The sequence below is a fragment of the Zalophus californianus genome, chromosome 8, assembly GCF_009762305.2.
Source record: "Zalophus californianus isolate mZalCal1 chromosome 8, mZalCal1.pri.v2, whole genome shotgun sequence".
Classification (NCBI taxonomy): Eukaryota; Metazoa; Chordata; class Mammalia; order Carnivora; family Otariidae; genus Zalophus; species Zalophus californianus.
The window spans coordinates 23,235,954-23,250,728 of NC_045602.1; the positions used below are offsets into that span (position 1 = coordinate 23,235,954).

The window sequence follows — 14,775 nt, forward strand, 5'->3', positions numbered from 1 at the left end:
TGCAGGACAGTTAGAAAACCAATTCCTGGACGCAGAGGAAGCATATTGAGTTACTTCAGGTGTGAACGATTAGTATTTGCAGCAGACCTAAAATGGTGGACGTGGGAGGCTTAATACAAAGTGTATTCAGCTGTGTAAAGTAGGGTTGCTGTTGTTTAAAATATACATCCCCACTTCTCTTTCTCCACGGTGGGAGCAGACATGGCTCCCAGCCCCCACCAGCCCCCTCCTAATAGGACAATGCCTGTAGGATGTGCTGTCAACAGTGAGCCTGCCCAGAGATGGAAACAAGAAGGAAGGGTGTCAGGGGACAGAATATTGGCAGAACCTGGATGTGAGTGAATGGGGAGCGAGTGGTGGCTTTTATTTCAGACATGCAGTGTGATTCTTCCCCAGTCGATAGCAGAACATTCTATGCCAACCAGACCACTGGGTTCAGAATCTGAAGACCTGGATTTGAGGTCCAGCGCTGTTCTATAACTGTAATTCTAAACAGATTGCTTTCTGTCTCTGAGTGTCTGTGTTCTGACCTGTAAATGGGGTAATATGCCTAGCTTGAAAAGTACACGTGAAAACATATAAGCCATAAAACTTATGTCATGGCATTCAGCAGGTGTCTGGCATTATCAGCCCAAAGTGCAGGCGAGAGGTCAGGGAAGGATATAGAGATTTTGAAGTCCTCAGGTACTAATCGTTCACACCTGAAGTAACTCAATATGCTTCCTCTGCGTCCAGGAATTGCTTTTCTACCTGTCCTGCACCCGGACGCGAGCTTCATTACCTTAATTGTACCCCCTGTTCTAGCCCATATGGACTAACCCAAGGTTTCCTGGATAAAGTCAGTATCGATAGATGGGACTTTCTGGGACTTTCTAAAGGAGGAAAGCTGAGGGCCAAACCTTCAGGGTTAACAAGTCCCTCAGCTGAGCTTTGGGAACGAGGGGCTGTTAAGCAGATGGAGAAAAGACAGTAAACATTTTAAAAGGAAAGGAAGTAGCAGATCAATATAGTGTTATGGAAACCATGGGAGAAGAACAGAAATGAATAACAGTGTCAAATGCCATTAAAACCCCATAGATATGAACATAAAATGCTTTCCCAGTCAAAGGGAAGAAAACAAGAAAATTGAAACATCAAAAATAAGAAGTCTTAAAAGTCTGAGATCATTGTACCCTTGAGCGTAACTTACAAAGTCTGAGAGACACACGCCTCCCCCTCCTCCAGATCTGGTGTGACTGTGCACGCCGGCCCCGCTTCTCCCTCTCTTGTACACTTCCTCCGTCAACCGCCAGAGAACTTGCTTGCCCACAGCAACCCCTGGCTGAGATGGCAGATGAGCCGAAATGCCCCTGAGGAGAAACTCCTTCCAGAATGGCAGAAACAAGCAGTAAACGTAATTGGTAGCACTTGCGGTGGGAAGAACCTGGACTCCAGACCCAGATGGGCCGGGAGTAGCCCGTCTTCTTCATGGCTGCAAGTAAGTTCCCGGGCTTACCCCAGGGACAGGCCTGCTCCCTAGTGACAAGGGGCAAAAGAGGATCGCGTGGCAGAAAGTACCCAGCATGTTGTAGGTCTCTGATAAATGTTGATTTCTTTCCTGTTTCTTAGCATTAAAAATACATATATTTATTAGAATGAGACACAAAACCAAAAACTACCGCAAAAACAAAAACTGCCTACGCCTGTTGTCTGTGGCAAGAGATGTTTCAGAGTTGGGGTAACGAAGACCCCAAAGTCTTACTATAAAAGCAGCTGGGGTAGCTGCAGCCACTCAGCTCCTGCCCGGAGATGCACCAGGTTACAAGTGAAGTGGCCAGTGTAGCTTGCTGGACGTGGGGTCAGGATTCCCGGAGTCCTCGGGGAGGCCGGTGAGGCGGCTCACCCCTCCGCACTGCAGGCTACTCAGTTACCAAACACACAGATGATCTCCACGGCCCTTTCCTGTAGTTTAACGAGCGTGTCCTCTGTTTGACAAGACATGGAGATTTTAAAGTAAATAGCACACCTATCTGCAGCTCCGCTCTACCCTGTGAGCACACCTGTCAAAACACAGCCGAGAGGCAGGGAGTTGGCTAAAGAGGGGTCACAAAGTCTGTGTATTTTACTCGCAGGGAGCCCTCCAGGCCTGGCCCTTGCCCCTTCCTAACAACCTGGCGGGCTAGTTCCCAAGCCACCAGCAGCTTAAGTGCCCATAGAGGGCCCAGAGCGTGCAGGTGTGCAGACCAGATAGCCCCAGCTGTGAGGGAGGGTGGAGGGAACCAAGAGACTACAGACAGCAGGCGTCAGACAATTCATGGAAGAGCTGGCTTGCTCGTGCCCGGTGTCGTGACCGTGCAGCCCACTCTGAGAGTCAGTATTGGTAATTTTCACTTTGAGTCATTTAGAAAGAGATCTGAGAGAAGTAAATGTGAAGTCTACCTTAGAAGGATGTCGATCAAAATCAGTAAAAAGGAGAAAAGTTTTGGAGCTTCCAAGAATAAAGTCTCAGTTATTGAATGTGAATTTGCTTTTCTCAGGTCACTCGGATCCAGCCTTTGGATCCGGCCTTTGCTTGAAAACGCTCTTACTCCTTCACCTTTGAGTGTACCGGCCAAGCTGCTCAGTCAGCTCAAGGGCTTGCCTCCACAGGATCACCTCGGCTTACACAGTTTTTCTCTTTCATTTGAGTTCGTGAGATAGGAGAATAGGACCATTGAAAAACATCGTTTCCGACAGCAATTATACCTTCCTCTCAAACGACATTTCTGATGAGAATTTCTGTCAAGGAAGAACATGAATTCATTCCCATTCCCCTACTGCATCCCCCACCCATTCTCACAGAAGAAATAGTGACCAAGGAACTGGCCCCCAAAAGGTAATCACTAAACAAAAACATGGAAATTCACAGACCAAATAGTAATCTTTAAATTTATGAAGACTGATTGTATTTCTGGTCTTTTTTTTTTTTTTTCAAAAAGCAAAACCGCTTACAAATAAATAGTTTAGCAAAAAAAGAAAAAGCCTTTAACTTATAGGAAGCACCTATGCGAATGGAGGGAGCAGTGCAGTATCCAAGCACAAAAGGAAACGGTCTGGCCACGTTTTCACCAGGCTTCCTCTGTCTTCAGCTGTTCTCTGGGCCGTGGTCAGCTTTTGCTACAAAACCCCATTTGACCTTAGATTCTCAAGATTTTTTTTGTTTGAAGGAAGAAGATTGTAGAATTCAGAGTGAAGAGTTCCAGAGGACTCCTGAATTTGCCTCAAATAGAAATATGGGCAGAACTAAGTTGGAAGCTTAATTGAAAGAATTTGGCTACTTTTAATCTACGGGTTATATTTTCTTGGCTGGAAGTGAGGTTGGAAAAAGAAATTATATAGACTCAGGTTTGTTTGTTTGTTTTAATTGCTTCTAAGAGAAAGTGAGTAATCATAGGTCTCATTTATGGATATCTGCTATGTGCCAAGTATTCTATATATATTCATTATATCATGTAAAGCACTCAACCGCCTTGCAAGGTAGGTATTATCCCATTTTAAAGATTAGAAAACCTAGATGCAGGGAGTGTAGTAAATTGCCTGAGGTCACCCACGTGGTAACTGGGAGAGTAGGAATCAAGCCCAGATCTGTCAAATTCCAAAGATCATATTCTTTCCAGTATACCGTCCTGTTTTTGATTCCCTTTAGGCTCCGGATACTGTACCACGTACTTTATTTCCAAACTAGAGGTTAGAGATTTGCTCGTTTGATGGATGAGGAGAGAGGCTCGGAGGGACCAGTTAATATGCCAGAGTTATACACCTACGAAGTGGAGCCTAGTTCGCCCCATACAGAGCATGTGCCTTCTTCACCTGAACATTCAAGTTCACCTAGATAAGCTATTTCCTGTCCATCTCACGAGATGGAACTGAACCTAAAAGCCACCAAAGAATGCAGTGGCTTCTCTTCGAATAAATCTAGGGAAGATACCCCATACCACCTAATCTAGTGAGTCAGACATTTTCCTATAATTTTAACATCTCAGCACACTATAAATCCGGAATGGCAAATGCTTGGAGAGTGCAATGTACAAATAAAAAATAGGCTGGTGGAGGTTTCTGTAGAGCAGAATGACATGGTGACCTGGATTCTAACCCCATCTTAGGAGGAAACACAGAGTCACTCTTGAGGGGCATTATTTCTAAGCACTGCCAGATAGTTGACTTAAACTGTGTCCCATCCCAGTCTTAAATCCAGTCCCGAATCTCAGTCCCTACTGTGTGGATTGTCCACATAGGAAGTCAGAATTGTTAGAAAATGGAGGACTCCCATAAATGGCCAACAGCCCATTATCATTAGGCTTTTCCCTCAGAGCCTCCCCTGACTATAAGGGACACACAAGTAAGTCTTAAGAGATGTTTTATGAAGAGGAATCAATCCCCATGCTGAGGAGTGCACAACTGCTCTCCATAATAAATAAAAGTGGTTCTTGTGCATTCTACTCTCCATTCTAGAGGATTTATACTATGCTGGGGGTATTTAAATTATAAGAAAACTTCTGACCCTCTGGAGTGAGTGGGATGGGATACTTCCCTAGGAATGTTCCAGGCTAACACTGCTCATAGAGAAGTGTCCATATTCCTTTGCTTTGTGTTCACAGCTCTGCACAGTTTGACGTGCTCTTCTCTGTTCTGGCGGCCCAGTACCGTTCCTCTGCCTGGAATCCCCTCACTTTCTCCCTCCCCTCCCAGTCAGAATCCTCGTGTTGCACCTGCCTGTCAAAATCCCACTTGTCTTTCAGGGCTCTGCCCATCTAATAAGGCTTCTGGAAGCTGTTTTGTTTGTTTGTTTTTTAATATTTTAGAAAAAGGGAGAGGGGGAGAGAGAATCTTAATCAGGCTCCACCCCCAGTCCAGAGCCTGACATGGGGCTCTATCTCACAACCCTGAGATCATGAAATGACCCGAGCTGAAATCCAGAGTTGGACGCTTAACTGACTGAGCCATTCAGGCACCCCGAGGCTTCTGGAAGGTTTTAGACAGATTCTCTTTCCACCCCATACCCCATGGTGATGACTACCTCAACTATAAGCCTCACCGCTATCTCCCTTCCCAAGGACTGTGAGAGTCAAGTGCATGCTGGCACTGTCCAGAGGAGGACCCAGCTTTGGTCGTGTGGCCTCCCTAGAGCCAGCTCATAGTCAGTGCTCCAGGAATGCTTATCACATTGGATACTTGTTGCTGTTTTCTCTAGAATATAAAGCTCATAACTAGATCCTTTGATGAAACAAGATTAGTTTCAGACTTTTTTTTTCTTCAAAGGCTATGTTACTCTGGAGTAGTCAACAATTTTTATAAATTTGTACCTGGAAGGATGTTCCAGTTTTTCAAGACTGGAATTTAAACCGACCAGTGTCAATCCCTCTACTTTAACTATCTTAAATGTGTCCTTTCCTTCTAATCATCTACATTTGGTACATTGTCTATGAATTTTTTTAATTGAAAGGTTATGGCGCTTTAAAGACTTTGCCTAGTTTTTAAGTGCCATCGCCTTTGCATTTGAATATATTTTAACTTAAGGATTCTTTTCATCAGATTCTTCCCTAATTTAGCCAGATTTCTTTTTTAATCCTCCCAGGCCAGGAGTTTATTTATTGTGACTAAGTTCTTTTTTTTTTTTTGTGACTAAGTTCTTTTAAAGATAGAAGTTAAAATGGTATTAAATGCTATTTATGGTGTTCTCTGTCGCTTGATTTCTTTCTGCATCTCATAAAAACATGTTTCCTTTTTTACATGTCTAGTGCAATCAACGTTTCCTCACTTTTATGATCTATGCCAGTCAGTCACTGGTTATATATCAGCCAACTGCTCTGTGTCCAGCCCAGTGTGACACATGGGGAGGATATAAAATATCAAGTACACTGAATTGTTAAGCAGTCCAGCCATGACTGGACTATGTGGCTGTGGAAGATGGAGAAATCACCGAGCAACAGAGCAGGCAAGGAAGGCTTCCTGGGAGAAGGTGGGACCTGAACTATGTCACAGAAGCGAGAGCCGATTGAGAGATTGAACAAAGAGCCAGGCCTGAGGAAATGCTTTTCTGAATTGAATACATATACTGTAAGATATTCCACTGAAGAATATACCACACTATTTATCCAATCTCATATAGTTGGACGCTTGAGATGTTTCCAGTTTTTGTTATCACAAACAGTGCTATAGCAAACTTTCTTCTATGTGTCGTCTTATGTACATGTGATAGTATTTTAGGAGTGGAATAGCTGAGTTATGAAGTATGTACATCTTCACTTCTCTTGTACAAGAGGTTATAGAAATTTGCATTCTCATCAGTGAATGAGAATTCCCACTACCTTGACAACACTTGAGTGTTGTTGGGTTTAAAAATTGTTGTAAATCTAATGGGTATGAAATGGGATGGCCTTGAGGTTTTAATTTGCAGTTCCCTTACATGCTCCTTTCCTTCAGTTCAACAAGCATTTATTAAGAATCTCTCCTGTGCCATGTACTCTTCCAAAGACTAGAAATACTAAAATAACTAATCGCTGACCCTCACCCTTAGGAGCTCACAGTCTGAGTGATTCCAACCTGGGGAGACACATCAGAATCACTTAAGGTGCATTTTCAAAAATCAGAGGTCTGAGGTAGGGCCCAAGCAGCTGCACTGTTGATCCCATGGTGACGCTGATGCTTACTTCCAGCTGAGAACCTCTGATCTCGTGGGAGGAGAAGCCTACTCTGTTCAGTCTGGGCTCGTCTCTGTGGGCAGGGTGAGAGAGCCTCACTCTTCACTGGCCGGCACTATGGCATCCCTTTTATCTTGAGGTTCTTCTTCCAGTTTTATGTGAATGTCTCATTGGGTGTTGGGATGATTCATTTGTATCTATAAAGTACCTCAAAAGCAAATGCTAAACAAAATATAAGCAGAGACCAGATTTCCCATAACTCCCAACTCTCTGGGACAACCGTAAACCTGGAAGGAAACAAACAGAAACAAGAGGAGGTGGAGGAGAAGATGCTCCCTGAGCAGGGCTGGAGGAAGGCACCCTGGAGCTCACACTACCTCACCTCCCATCTGTGCAGCACCGGCTCTGCGCCGAGTTCTGGTCCTGGGAAGGACAGTCAGCGGCACCTGACTCTTCAGAAGCTGAGACACATGTGGAATGAAGTAGACAAAGAAAAGAGAAGAGGGAAGAAAGAGAAATGACATTGAGAGTTGGCCTTGATGAGAAGTGGTAAAGCAAAAAGGCGCTGGCTGGGAAAAGGAAACAAATAAATTAGGGAAAGCTTGTTGTCAGGGGGCGGACAACATGTCACTCCCTGGTAAGCCCTGGGGACCTCAGTGTGCCGCTCTGAGGGCACATCACCTCTTGCCTGTGCACAGTTGAAGAGGTCTGGCCCTTATGTAGGAGTCATTGGGAAAGAGCAAGCTAAGTCTTCCTTAACACTCAAGGCCATCATGTATAATGATTTTTTTCATATGTTTTCTGTCATCAAGAAAAGGCTAAGCTATTTCCTGTATACTGTATATGCTGAGATGTGAGGGTCTGTCCAAAGTTTAGAAAGTGCCAAAAAATAGCTAAAACTTACGTGCTGTGAGCATTTGTGCTATAGTTAGAAATTTCACGTACATGGAACAGTGGATAAAGTCAGATTGAAAACCAAACAAACAAACTAAGAAGAAGGGGGGAGAAGGGGAAGGGAATGCATATTTATTTATGACCTGCTCTGCTTTTGTCCAGTCTTGTCAGCAGTGCTGAGAAAAGGATTATCCTTATTTTGCAGATGAGAACATCAGGATTCAGAGAGATGAATTATTTTGCCTATGGCCTCACCACTAATAAATGGTGGGGCTAGGAATTAAACTCATTTTTATCTGGCTCCAAAGGCTGTGTTTTTTTCCACCATACCACACTGTCTCCTCCCATATTAGGATGTTTAGAATTTATAGCAGAATTTAAGGATCAGGCTTTAGTTTGGTAATATTAAAACCACACAGGTAACCTGTCTTTGTGATCACATCTCACAAAAGATAATGAAAATTTGAAGCCAGTTCAACAAAATCTGGTTAATATTTAGTGTCCCCTATCACTTAAATGTAAGACAGGGATGGTAAAAGGAGACACCAATGCCTTGGGTAGGATTACTTCTGAATTGGAAAACTTTCCTTTTATATTTCTTGTAGGCGAGTGCTTTGGATATGTGGTGTTTCACTTTCTAGTGGTTAGAATCTGTGTGTCTCAAAGGTTTAGTGTGCAGTTTGTAAGAGGGTGTCAGTAAGGGGTGGTCAGTTAATAAATGGCAGACTTCACTGGGTGGTTTTGTGCTCACTGCAGGGGAAGCCTGGGAATGAGATGTGAGCAAACTGCTTTTAGGGAGAGTTGACCTTAGATGGAGTCATCATTAGAGGGGCGTTTATAGCAAGTCAACATGGGGTTAAAAACTGTCTGCTAATGAGGCTTCGAGGAACTGGAGAGTCTACAGAGGACTGAAAATGGAAATACCACTGTAACCACCACAAAGTGAAGGCATGAGTATCTTCCCTACTGACCCAAGAATGCAGCAATATAGCATTTGGAAGGTTTGGAGAAATGAAATAACGGCTGACTTGTGAATAAGGATGAAAATATCTGATGATGTGACTCCCAGGGAAGCAATTATGGTTAACCCCTCATTTGTTTGGCATTTTCAAGTATTGAACTGTCCCACAGAACTGCATTCTCCTGACAACTCAGACTTTCCTATTTATGTGCCTTGAATGTTTTCAACCATGCTTGGTGGAAATACTTCTGAAATTGGTTATTCAATTATCCTGCCTTCTTGAACAGAAGCTGCAAGAAATAACATTTCTTTAGATGCCTTTCTTTGACTGCAAGTCTGAGAAGACTTGATTAAAAGAGGTTTAGGTAGTTAGGACTTGCAGTGGTCTCACATAACAAGGAATCCAGAGCTGGGCATTCCAGGGCTGAGGAATTCAATAGCTCAGTGATGTCAGGCTGACTTCCCCTCACGGTCACAAGGTGGATACACAGCTCCAAGCCTCAGGATCTCACATGACAAGATCTAGGCAAGAATGAAATGGGGGCTTCTCCTTATACATGTCTTTGCTCAGGAAAATATTTCTCAGAAGACCCCTAGCCAACTTCCCCTTGGGTCTCATTGGCAGGACTGAGTCACATTTCCATGCCTTGGTCTTATGGAAGGCTGAGAGAGTGAATACCCAGCACTTTAGGACTCTGAAGTGGGAGGAGGGCTCTACCCTTAAAAAAGAAGGATGGAAGGGCACCTGCGTGGCTCAGTTGGTTAAGTGCCCGACTCTGGATTTTGGCTCAGGTCATGATCTCAGGGTCATGAGATCAAGCCCTGCATTGAGCTCTGCACTGGGTGTGGAGCCTGCTTAAGATTTTCCCTCTCTTCCTCTCCCTCTGTCCCTCCCTCCTCCCTTCCTTTTGTTAAAAAAAAAAAAAGAATGGAGAATAGATGGCTCTTGGTAGGGAACCAAGAGTGTCTGCCAGGTTACTGAGATTGGGAGTGAACATTACTTACAGTATGGTAGTAGCTTGAGGGATGGTTGGGCTTTTCGTTCTATGCTGAATGGCCCCAGACTGGGATTATTTTTGATTTCCTAAGTCTGCTTTTATTTATTATTCCCTCTCCTTCCTCTGTGCCAGACTGCTAGTTATCATTACTTACTGTTCATGTACCTTGTCCTAATCTTGCCATAATTAGATTTTTTTTTTCTGGAAAGATCCTATGATCAAACTTGTGAGAACTCTGCCCGAAATGTTCTGAGTGAGTATCTGACAGCTGTCCTGTGTGTCACCTACGTAATGTAGCATTGCTTTTGGCTGTTGAGGGCCATTTTTCCATCGTGAGGTCTTTGGAGAAGTGACAAATTTCTAGAGAGTCTTATGAATTTAGATACAACTCTAATGAAGTCGTCTTACGGTGAAAGGATGAGCATTTGGGGACAGTTAAGCTTGTTTACTAGAGAAAGCAAAACTGCATCTGTCCATCTGAATCCCAGCGTGGTGTAGAGAGAGGCAGCGAAGTTTATTGGTCCATATTCGGCTCCTTCTCAAAGCCGCATGACTGCCAGTTGCCTGGAGAAACAAGTACGAGAGCTCTGGGACTATGACCCGTGGGACTCCTCCCTGCAGCGACTGTCCAGCACGGGGCAAGCTGGTGCAGAGTTTCATGATCCCCACCCTCCGCCAGGGCAGCAGGGCCCGTGAGGAATGCTGTGAAATGCCCAGGTCATACAGAATCGCAAGTGTTTTGGCAGGGACTTGTTTCAACAAGTTCTTGAAGAAAGTAATACTTTGGCAGTGGTTATTGAAATTACACTGAACAAGTGAGGACCATCCCTTCCATGGACGGAGAGCTGACCAAAATTCAGTCTCTGTATACAGGAAGAAGGAAATAGGAAGCAGTTGTCAAAATAGTACTGACGATGAGTAACTGAACCAAATGAAATGATTCTCCTCTGGGAATCAAACTGGAGCTGGTAGGTGGGTTGTGTTCGAAGGAATCCAATGGTTAAAATGTTCTGTTTTGATCTAGCTGAAGCTGTGAGCCCAAATGGCTTAGAACCCTGGGAGTACCTTCAGAGCAAGTTAGCTGTTTGAAGGCCTGTGGTCTCACTTTACTTTGTGTCAGAAACTCATGAGTGAGGGGCGCCAGGCTGGTTCGGTCAGCAGAGCATGTGGCTCTTGATCTCAGGGTTGGGTTGAGCCCCCATGTTGGGTGTGGGATTACTTAAAAATAAAACCTTAAAAAAAAAAACACGTGTTAGCTTTATAGGCAAACATTAAGTGGCAGAAACATTTGGGGATAAGGAAAACAAGCTTGTGTTTTTTTTTTTTTTTTTTAATTCTGACTAATTTGTACCATTCAAATCATTCTTACAAGAAAAATGCGAAGTATTTCTCATAAACATTTTAGTTATTAACTCTCTCTTATGCAGAACATTTTTAAAGAATATCCTTTTATTGACTGCTGACTGATACAGATAGAATATCGTTTAGTTAAGTTGAATAAGATATTTATATTTTTTGAATTTTATTTTCTCATATGTAGATTACCAACTTTATTTCTCAAGTACTCTGACCATTCCTGCTTTGCTGATCATCCAGCTACTGTGTTCAAATTTTAATATTGGCTTCAACTATACTTTTTTAGAAAAAGCTCCATGGAGAAATAATCATGCAATCAATGTTTTTCTGGGATCACAGTACATCTCAGCATGTAGCTGGCTGGCAGTTTTTTTTCTTTTAATCAGAACAATTTACTTGTCTGGGTAAATAAATTTACATTCACATTTTGAATTGTTTCTGATCTTAATTGGGCATTTAGGGGGTCAAAGTGGATGGTTCAGATCTAGGTGGGAAAATCATTTTTCGGCATGTCAAAATACCAGCAACTCATTTTCTACAAAACAAAATAACAGGAACAAAAAATATAATGTATTCCAAAGCCCAGAAAAAGCTGGTAGCTTGACAGTCATGAAGACTGTGGTATTCTCTGTATTACTTTGATCCTGAATGTGACTGTGCTTATTTAAATTGGCAAATTCTTGCCACTGAATTCTATTATTCAAAATGACTGCATTTTTGAAGGGAAGCTTACATGTTAAATACCTTTCACCAGTGCTGTTGATGACTGCTCTGGGGGTTAATGTGAATCTTGTTTTATATTTGTATATTTAACATGTAATATAAACAATTGAAGTGAAATTAAACTGTATGTGAATGGGCATTTTTTCTAAAATTAGAGGAGATACAGTGAGTAATCAGAAAATATATAAACTTAATTTTAGAAATATATTTATTTCTAAATGACCGAAGATGTTACAAATCATGCTTTGTAATGTAAAGGGACTCAAAAGGGTTTTCTGAATTGGATTATTTCTAATTTGAGTCAGTCTGTTTTTCATACTTCGTATTATTCCTGCATGTTACTAAATCTCTGCTTTGGCACAAATAGGCATGTGCTGAAACTGCACTGAGGCACGTGGAAAATGTGACTTATGAGTGGATATTCACAGTCTTCCCGCTTTTTGGGGGTTGTGGTGATTCATATGCAGAAACCCCCTGCAGCACTGAGTCAGAGTCAGATAGACCCAGTGGCCTAAGAGGGCCTGCCACTGGACAGTTTTTCTGTTTTTTGTTTTTTTGGGTTTTTTTAAAGTTTGCTGCGAATTGACTTTTCCTTCATGAAATCATTTTGGATGCTTAGAGGGCCTAGCCCAAGTCAAATGTCACCCTACACTGGCATGGTGACAAATACGCAGCTAGCTAGTGTGTATTTTCATATATTTGCCTCATGTAGCCAAAAAGGTGAATCTTGTACATTCTTCATAGTAGAGATTTTAGCTTCCTAAACTGTAATGATAACACGGTGAATGTGTTGTGAACAGGAGGCAATGGGGCCCAATAGAAGGAGCTCAGGATTTACACCATGGGTCTAGATTTGAACCCTGCCTCCACTAGCTAAGGCTCGGGCAAGTTAATCGACCTCTTGGAGTCTCAAGTTTGTTCGTCTGTTAAATGCACATGGTAAAAATAATGTCTGCTTCATGGAATTATAAGTCTCAAATTAGATAAAATATGTAAAAGTACTCTGTGAAGCTAGGAAATTCTATACACATTTTTTTCTCATTATTATATTTTCCCAAGTTAATGTGCCTGTTCTTTGCCCTGGAAGTGATAACATCCACACAAATATACAATATATGCCTTGAAGAATGTGCTATTGAAACAGTCTGTGTTTATAGTGTCGGTTTGCCTCAAACTAAAAAGAAGGAGTCGTTTTATTTTAAGAATTGAGTGAAAGGACCCCAAAATGAACAGATATAAGCACATAATACTTGTTAGCAGCCAACACTGGAATCAGGCTACACCCTCGAAGTAGATATAATGCAGTGTTCAGATGAGTCCCTGTTGCGTTCCATTAAGGAGCCCCCACTGGTTTAGGAACTATATGTGGTAACACATCTGGAGAAGCTTCAAAGTGCTGAGTATCAGAATTCACTGCTTGATTGGAAGTAAAGTGGTAACTTTATTTTTGCTGGTGGTCCAGTGGCTGTATCCTATAAAGTAGAAAGATTATCACCTGCTCTCTTGCTCCCCATTCCAAATCCATTCTTTAAGGACAGCCTCCATCCCACCCCCTCCATCAAATGCTGGATGAGGAAGGTACTGCCCAACCTTTGAAGAATTTATGATTTTAAAAGAGATTTAAAACAGATAATCAACTAACTTCTCTATGGAATCCTGGACAAAGTAATTGCCATGGGAGGCGTTCACATGGCTGGGAGTGCCCAGCTTCTGTGAACACTTCATAGCATCTGTCAGCACCCACGCATCATGCCTCATATTGGTTAAATTTATTTATGTGTGATTTTCATTTATGTACCTAGATTGTAAACTCCTGGAAGGCAGGGAAGGCACCTTGGTATTTCTTGTTCCCTCTCTCCATACCTTTTACCTAAGCCTCAAACAGTTTTTGTGGTTCAGATAGAGTCTGTACCCAACATTCAGGTTTAACCCATACATTTAAGCCCTAACTTGCTTCTTTTCTTTTGTCTTTGCAGTTGACCTGCCCCTGTTTTTCCCTCGAGACCAGCCAACTCTCACATTCCAGTCCGTCTATCACTTTACCAACAGTGGACAGCTTTATTCCCAGGCCCAAAAAATTATCCATACAGCCCCAGATGGGATGGAAATGAGATGGCCAAAAGAGCAAAGTAAGTGAATCCACTGTGTTTCCTACAAATAGGAGCACTTCCTTTCTCTAGTCCGGGGGTTGGCAAGCTACTGCCTGCAGGCTAAAGCCTGTCCTGTGCCTGTTTTTGTAAATAAAGTTTTACTGAAACACAGCCATGCCCATTTCTTTACTTATTTTGTATGGCTGCTTCCATGCTACCATGGCAGAGTGAGAAATTGCAACAGATCACACATGACCTACAGAGCCAAAAATATTTGCTGTTTGGCCCTTAACAGAAAAAGTTTGCCAACCCCTTATCTAGACTCATCAGGTAGATTGGTTGTTTTTTTAAATGGGTTACAGGATTTATCTGAAATCTACTGGTCTATTTAGATTAGAGAAAAAGTACTAGAGGAATTAGAGTTGTGGATAAATGGTGTTGATGATGAAAATGTTGGAAGCTATTTTCATATTTTTTTTAAAAAAATGGAAAATTTCAGCTGACAGTAAACAAATAGAATTTCTGCTTAGTGGTCAATACATGCGTCCAGTACCAAGTTTTTCTTGTGGAACTGTAATGTCTCTGAAGGAACAAACATTATATATCTCATTGAATCTCTACCACCATTGCCCAAATTAGGGCCTGTGTCTTCTTCGTCTGAATAAATGGCTATGCAAATAGCTTGGAACTGTTAGAATCCCTGTGGAAGTAGGCTGGGAATTTGATAGAAGTTGAAGTTAGCTAGAGTTTGGAGCTTAGAGATTTAAGTACTGCCCATGAACCTATATGTAGAAAGTATTCACAAGTCCTATGGGATAGGTAAATGTACAAATATGTTGGTGTTTTATGGGTAACACTTTATTTTTTTAATTTTTTTAAAAGATTTTATTTATTCATTTGAGACACAGAGATACAGAGAGAGAGAGCACATGAGCAGGGGGAGAGGCAGAGGGAGAGGGAAAAGCAGGCTCCCCGCTGAGCCAGGAGCCCGATATGGGGCTTGATGTGGGGCCTGATCCCAGGACCCCGTGACGATGACCCGAGCTGAAGGCAGACGCTTAACCATCTGAGCCTGGGTAAACACTTTAGTATCT

At 42.4% G+C, this 14,775-nt stretch overlaps 1 protein-coding gene across 1 annotated transcript in view; it reads left to right on the forward strand.

Moving 5' to 3' along the window:
* The window catches only part of BABAM2 (BRISC and BRCA1 A complex member 2), a 394,365-nt gene that overhangs the window by 346,134 nt on the left and 33,456 nt on the right, over positions 1 to 14,775 (forward strand). Inside the window, 2 exon segments of the mRNA XM_027624135.2 lie at positions 13,568 to 13,660; positions 13,663 to 13,720. Coding sequence (XP_027479936.2) covers positions 13,568 to 13,660; positions 13,663 to 13,720 — 151 coding nt within the window.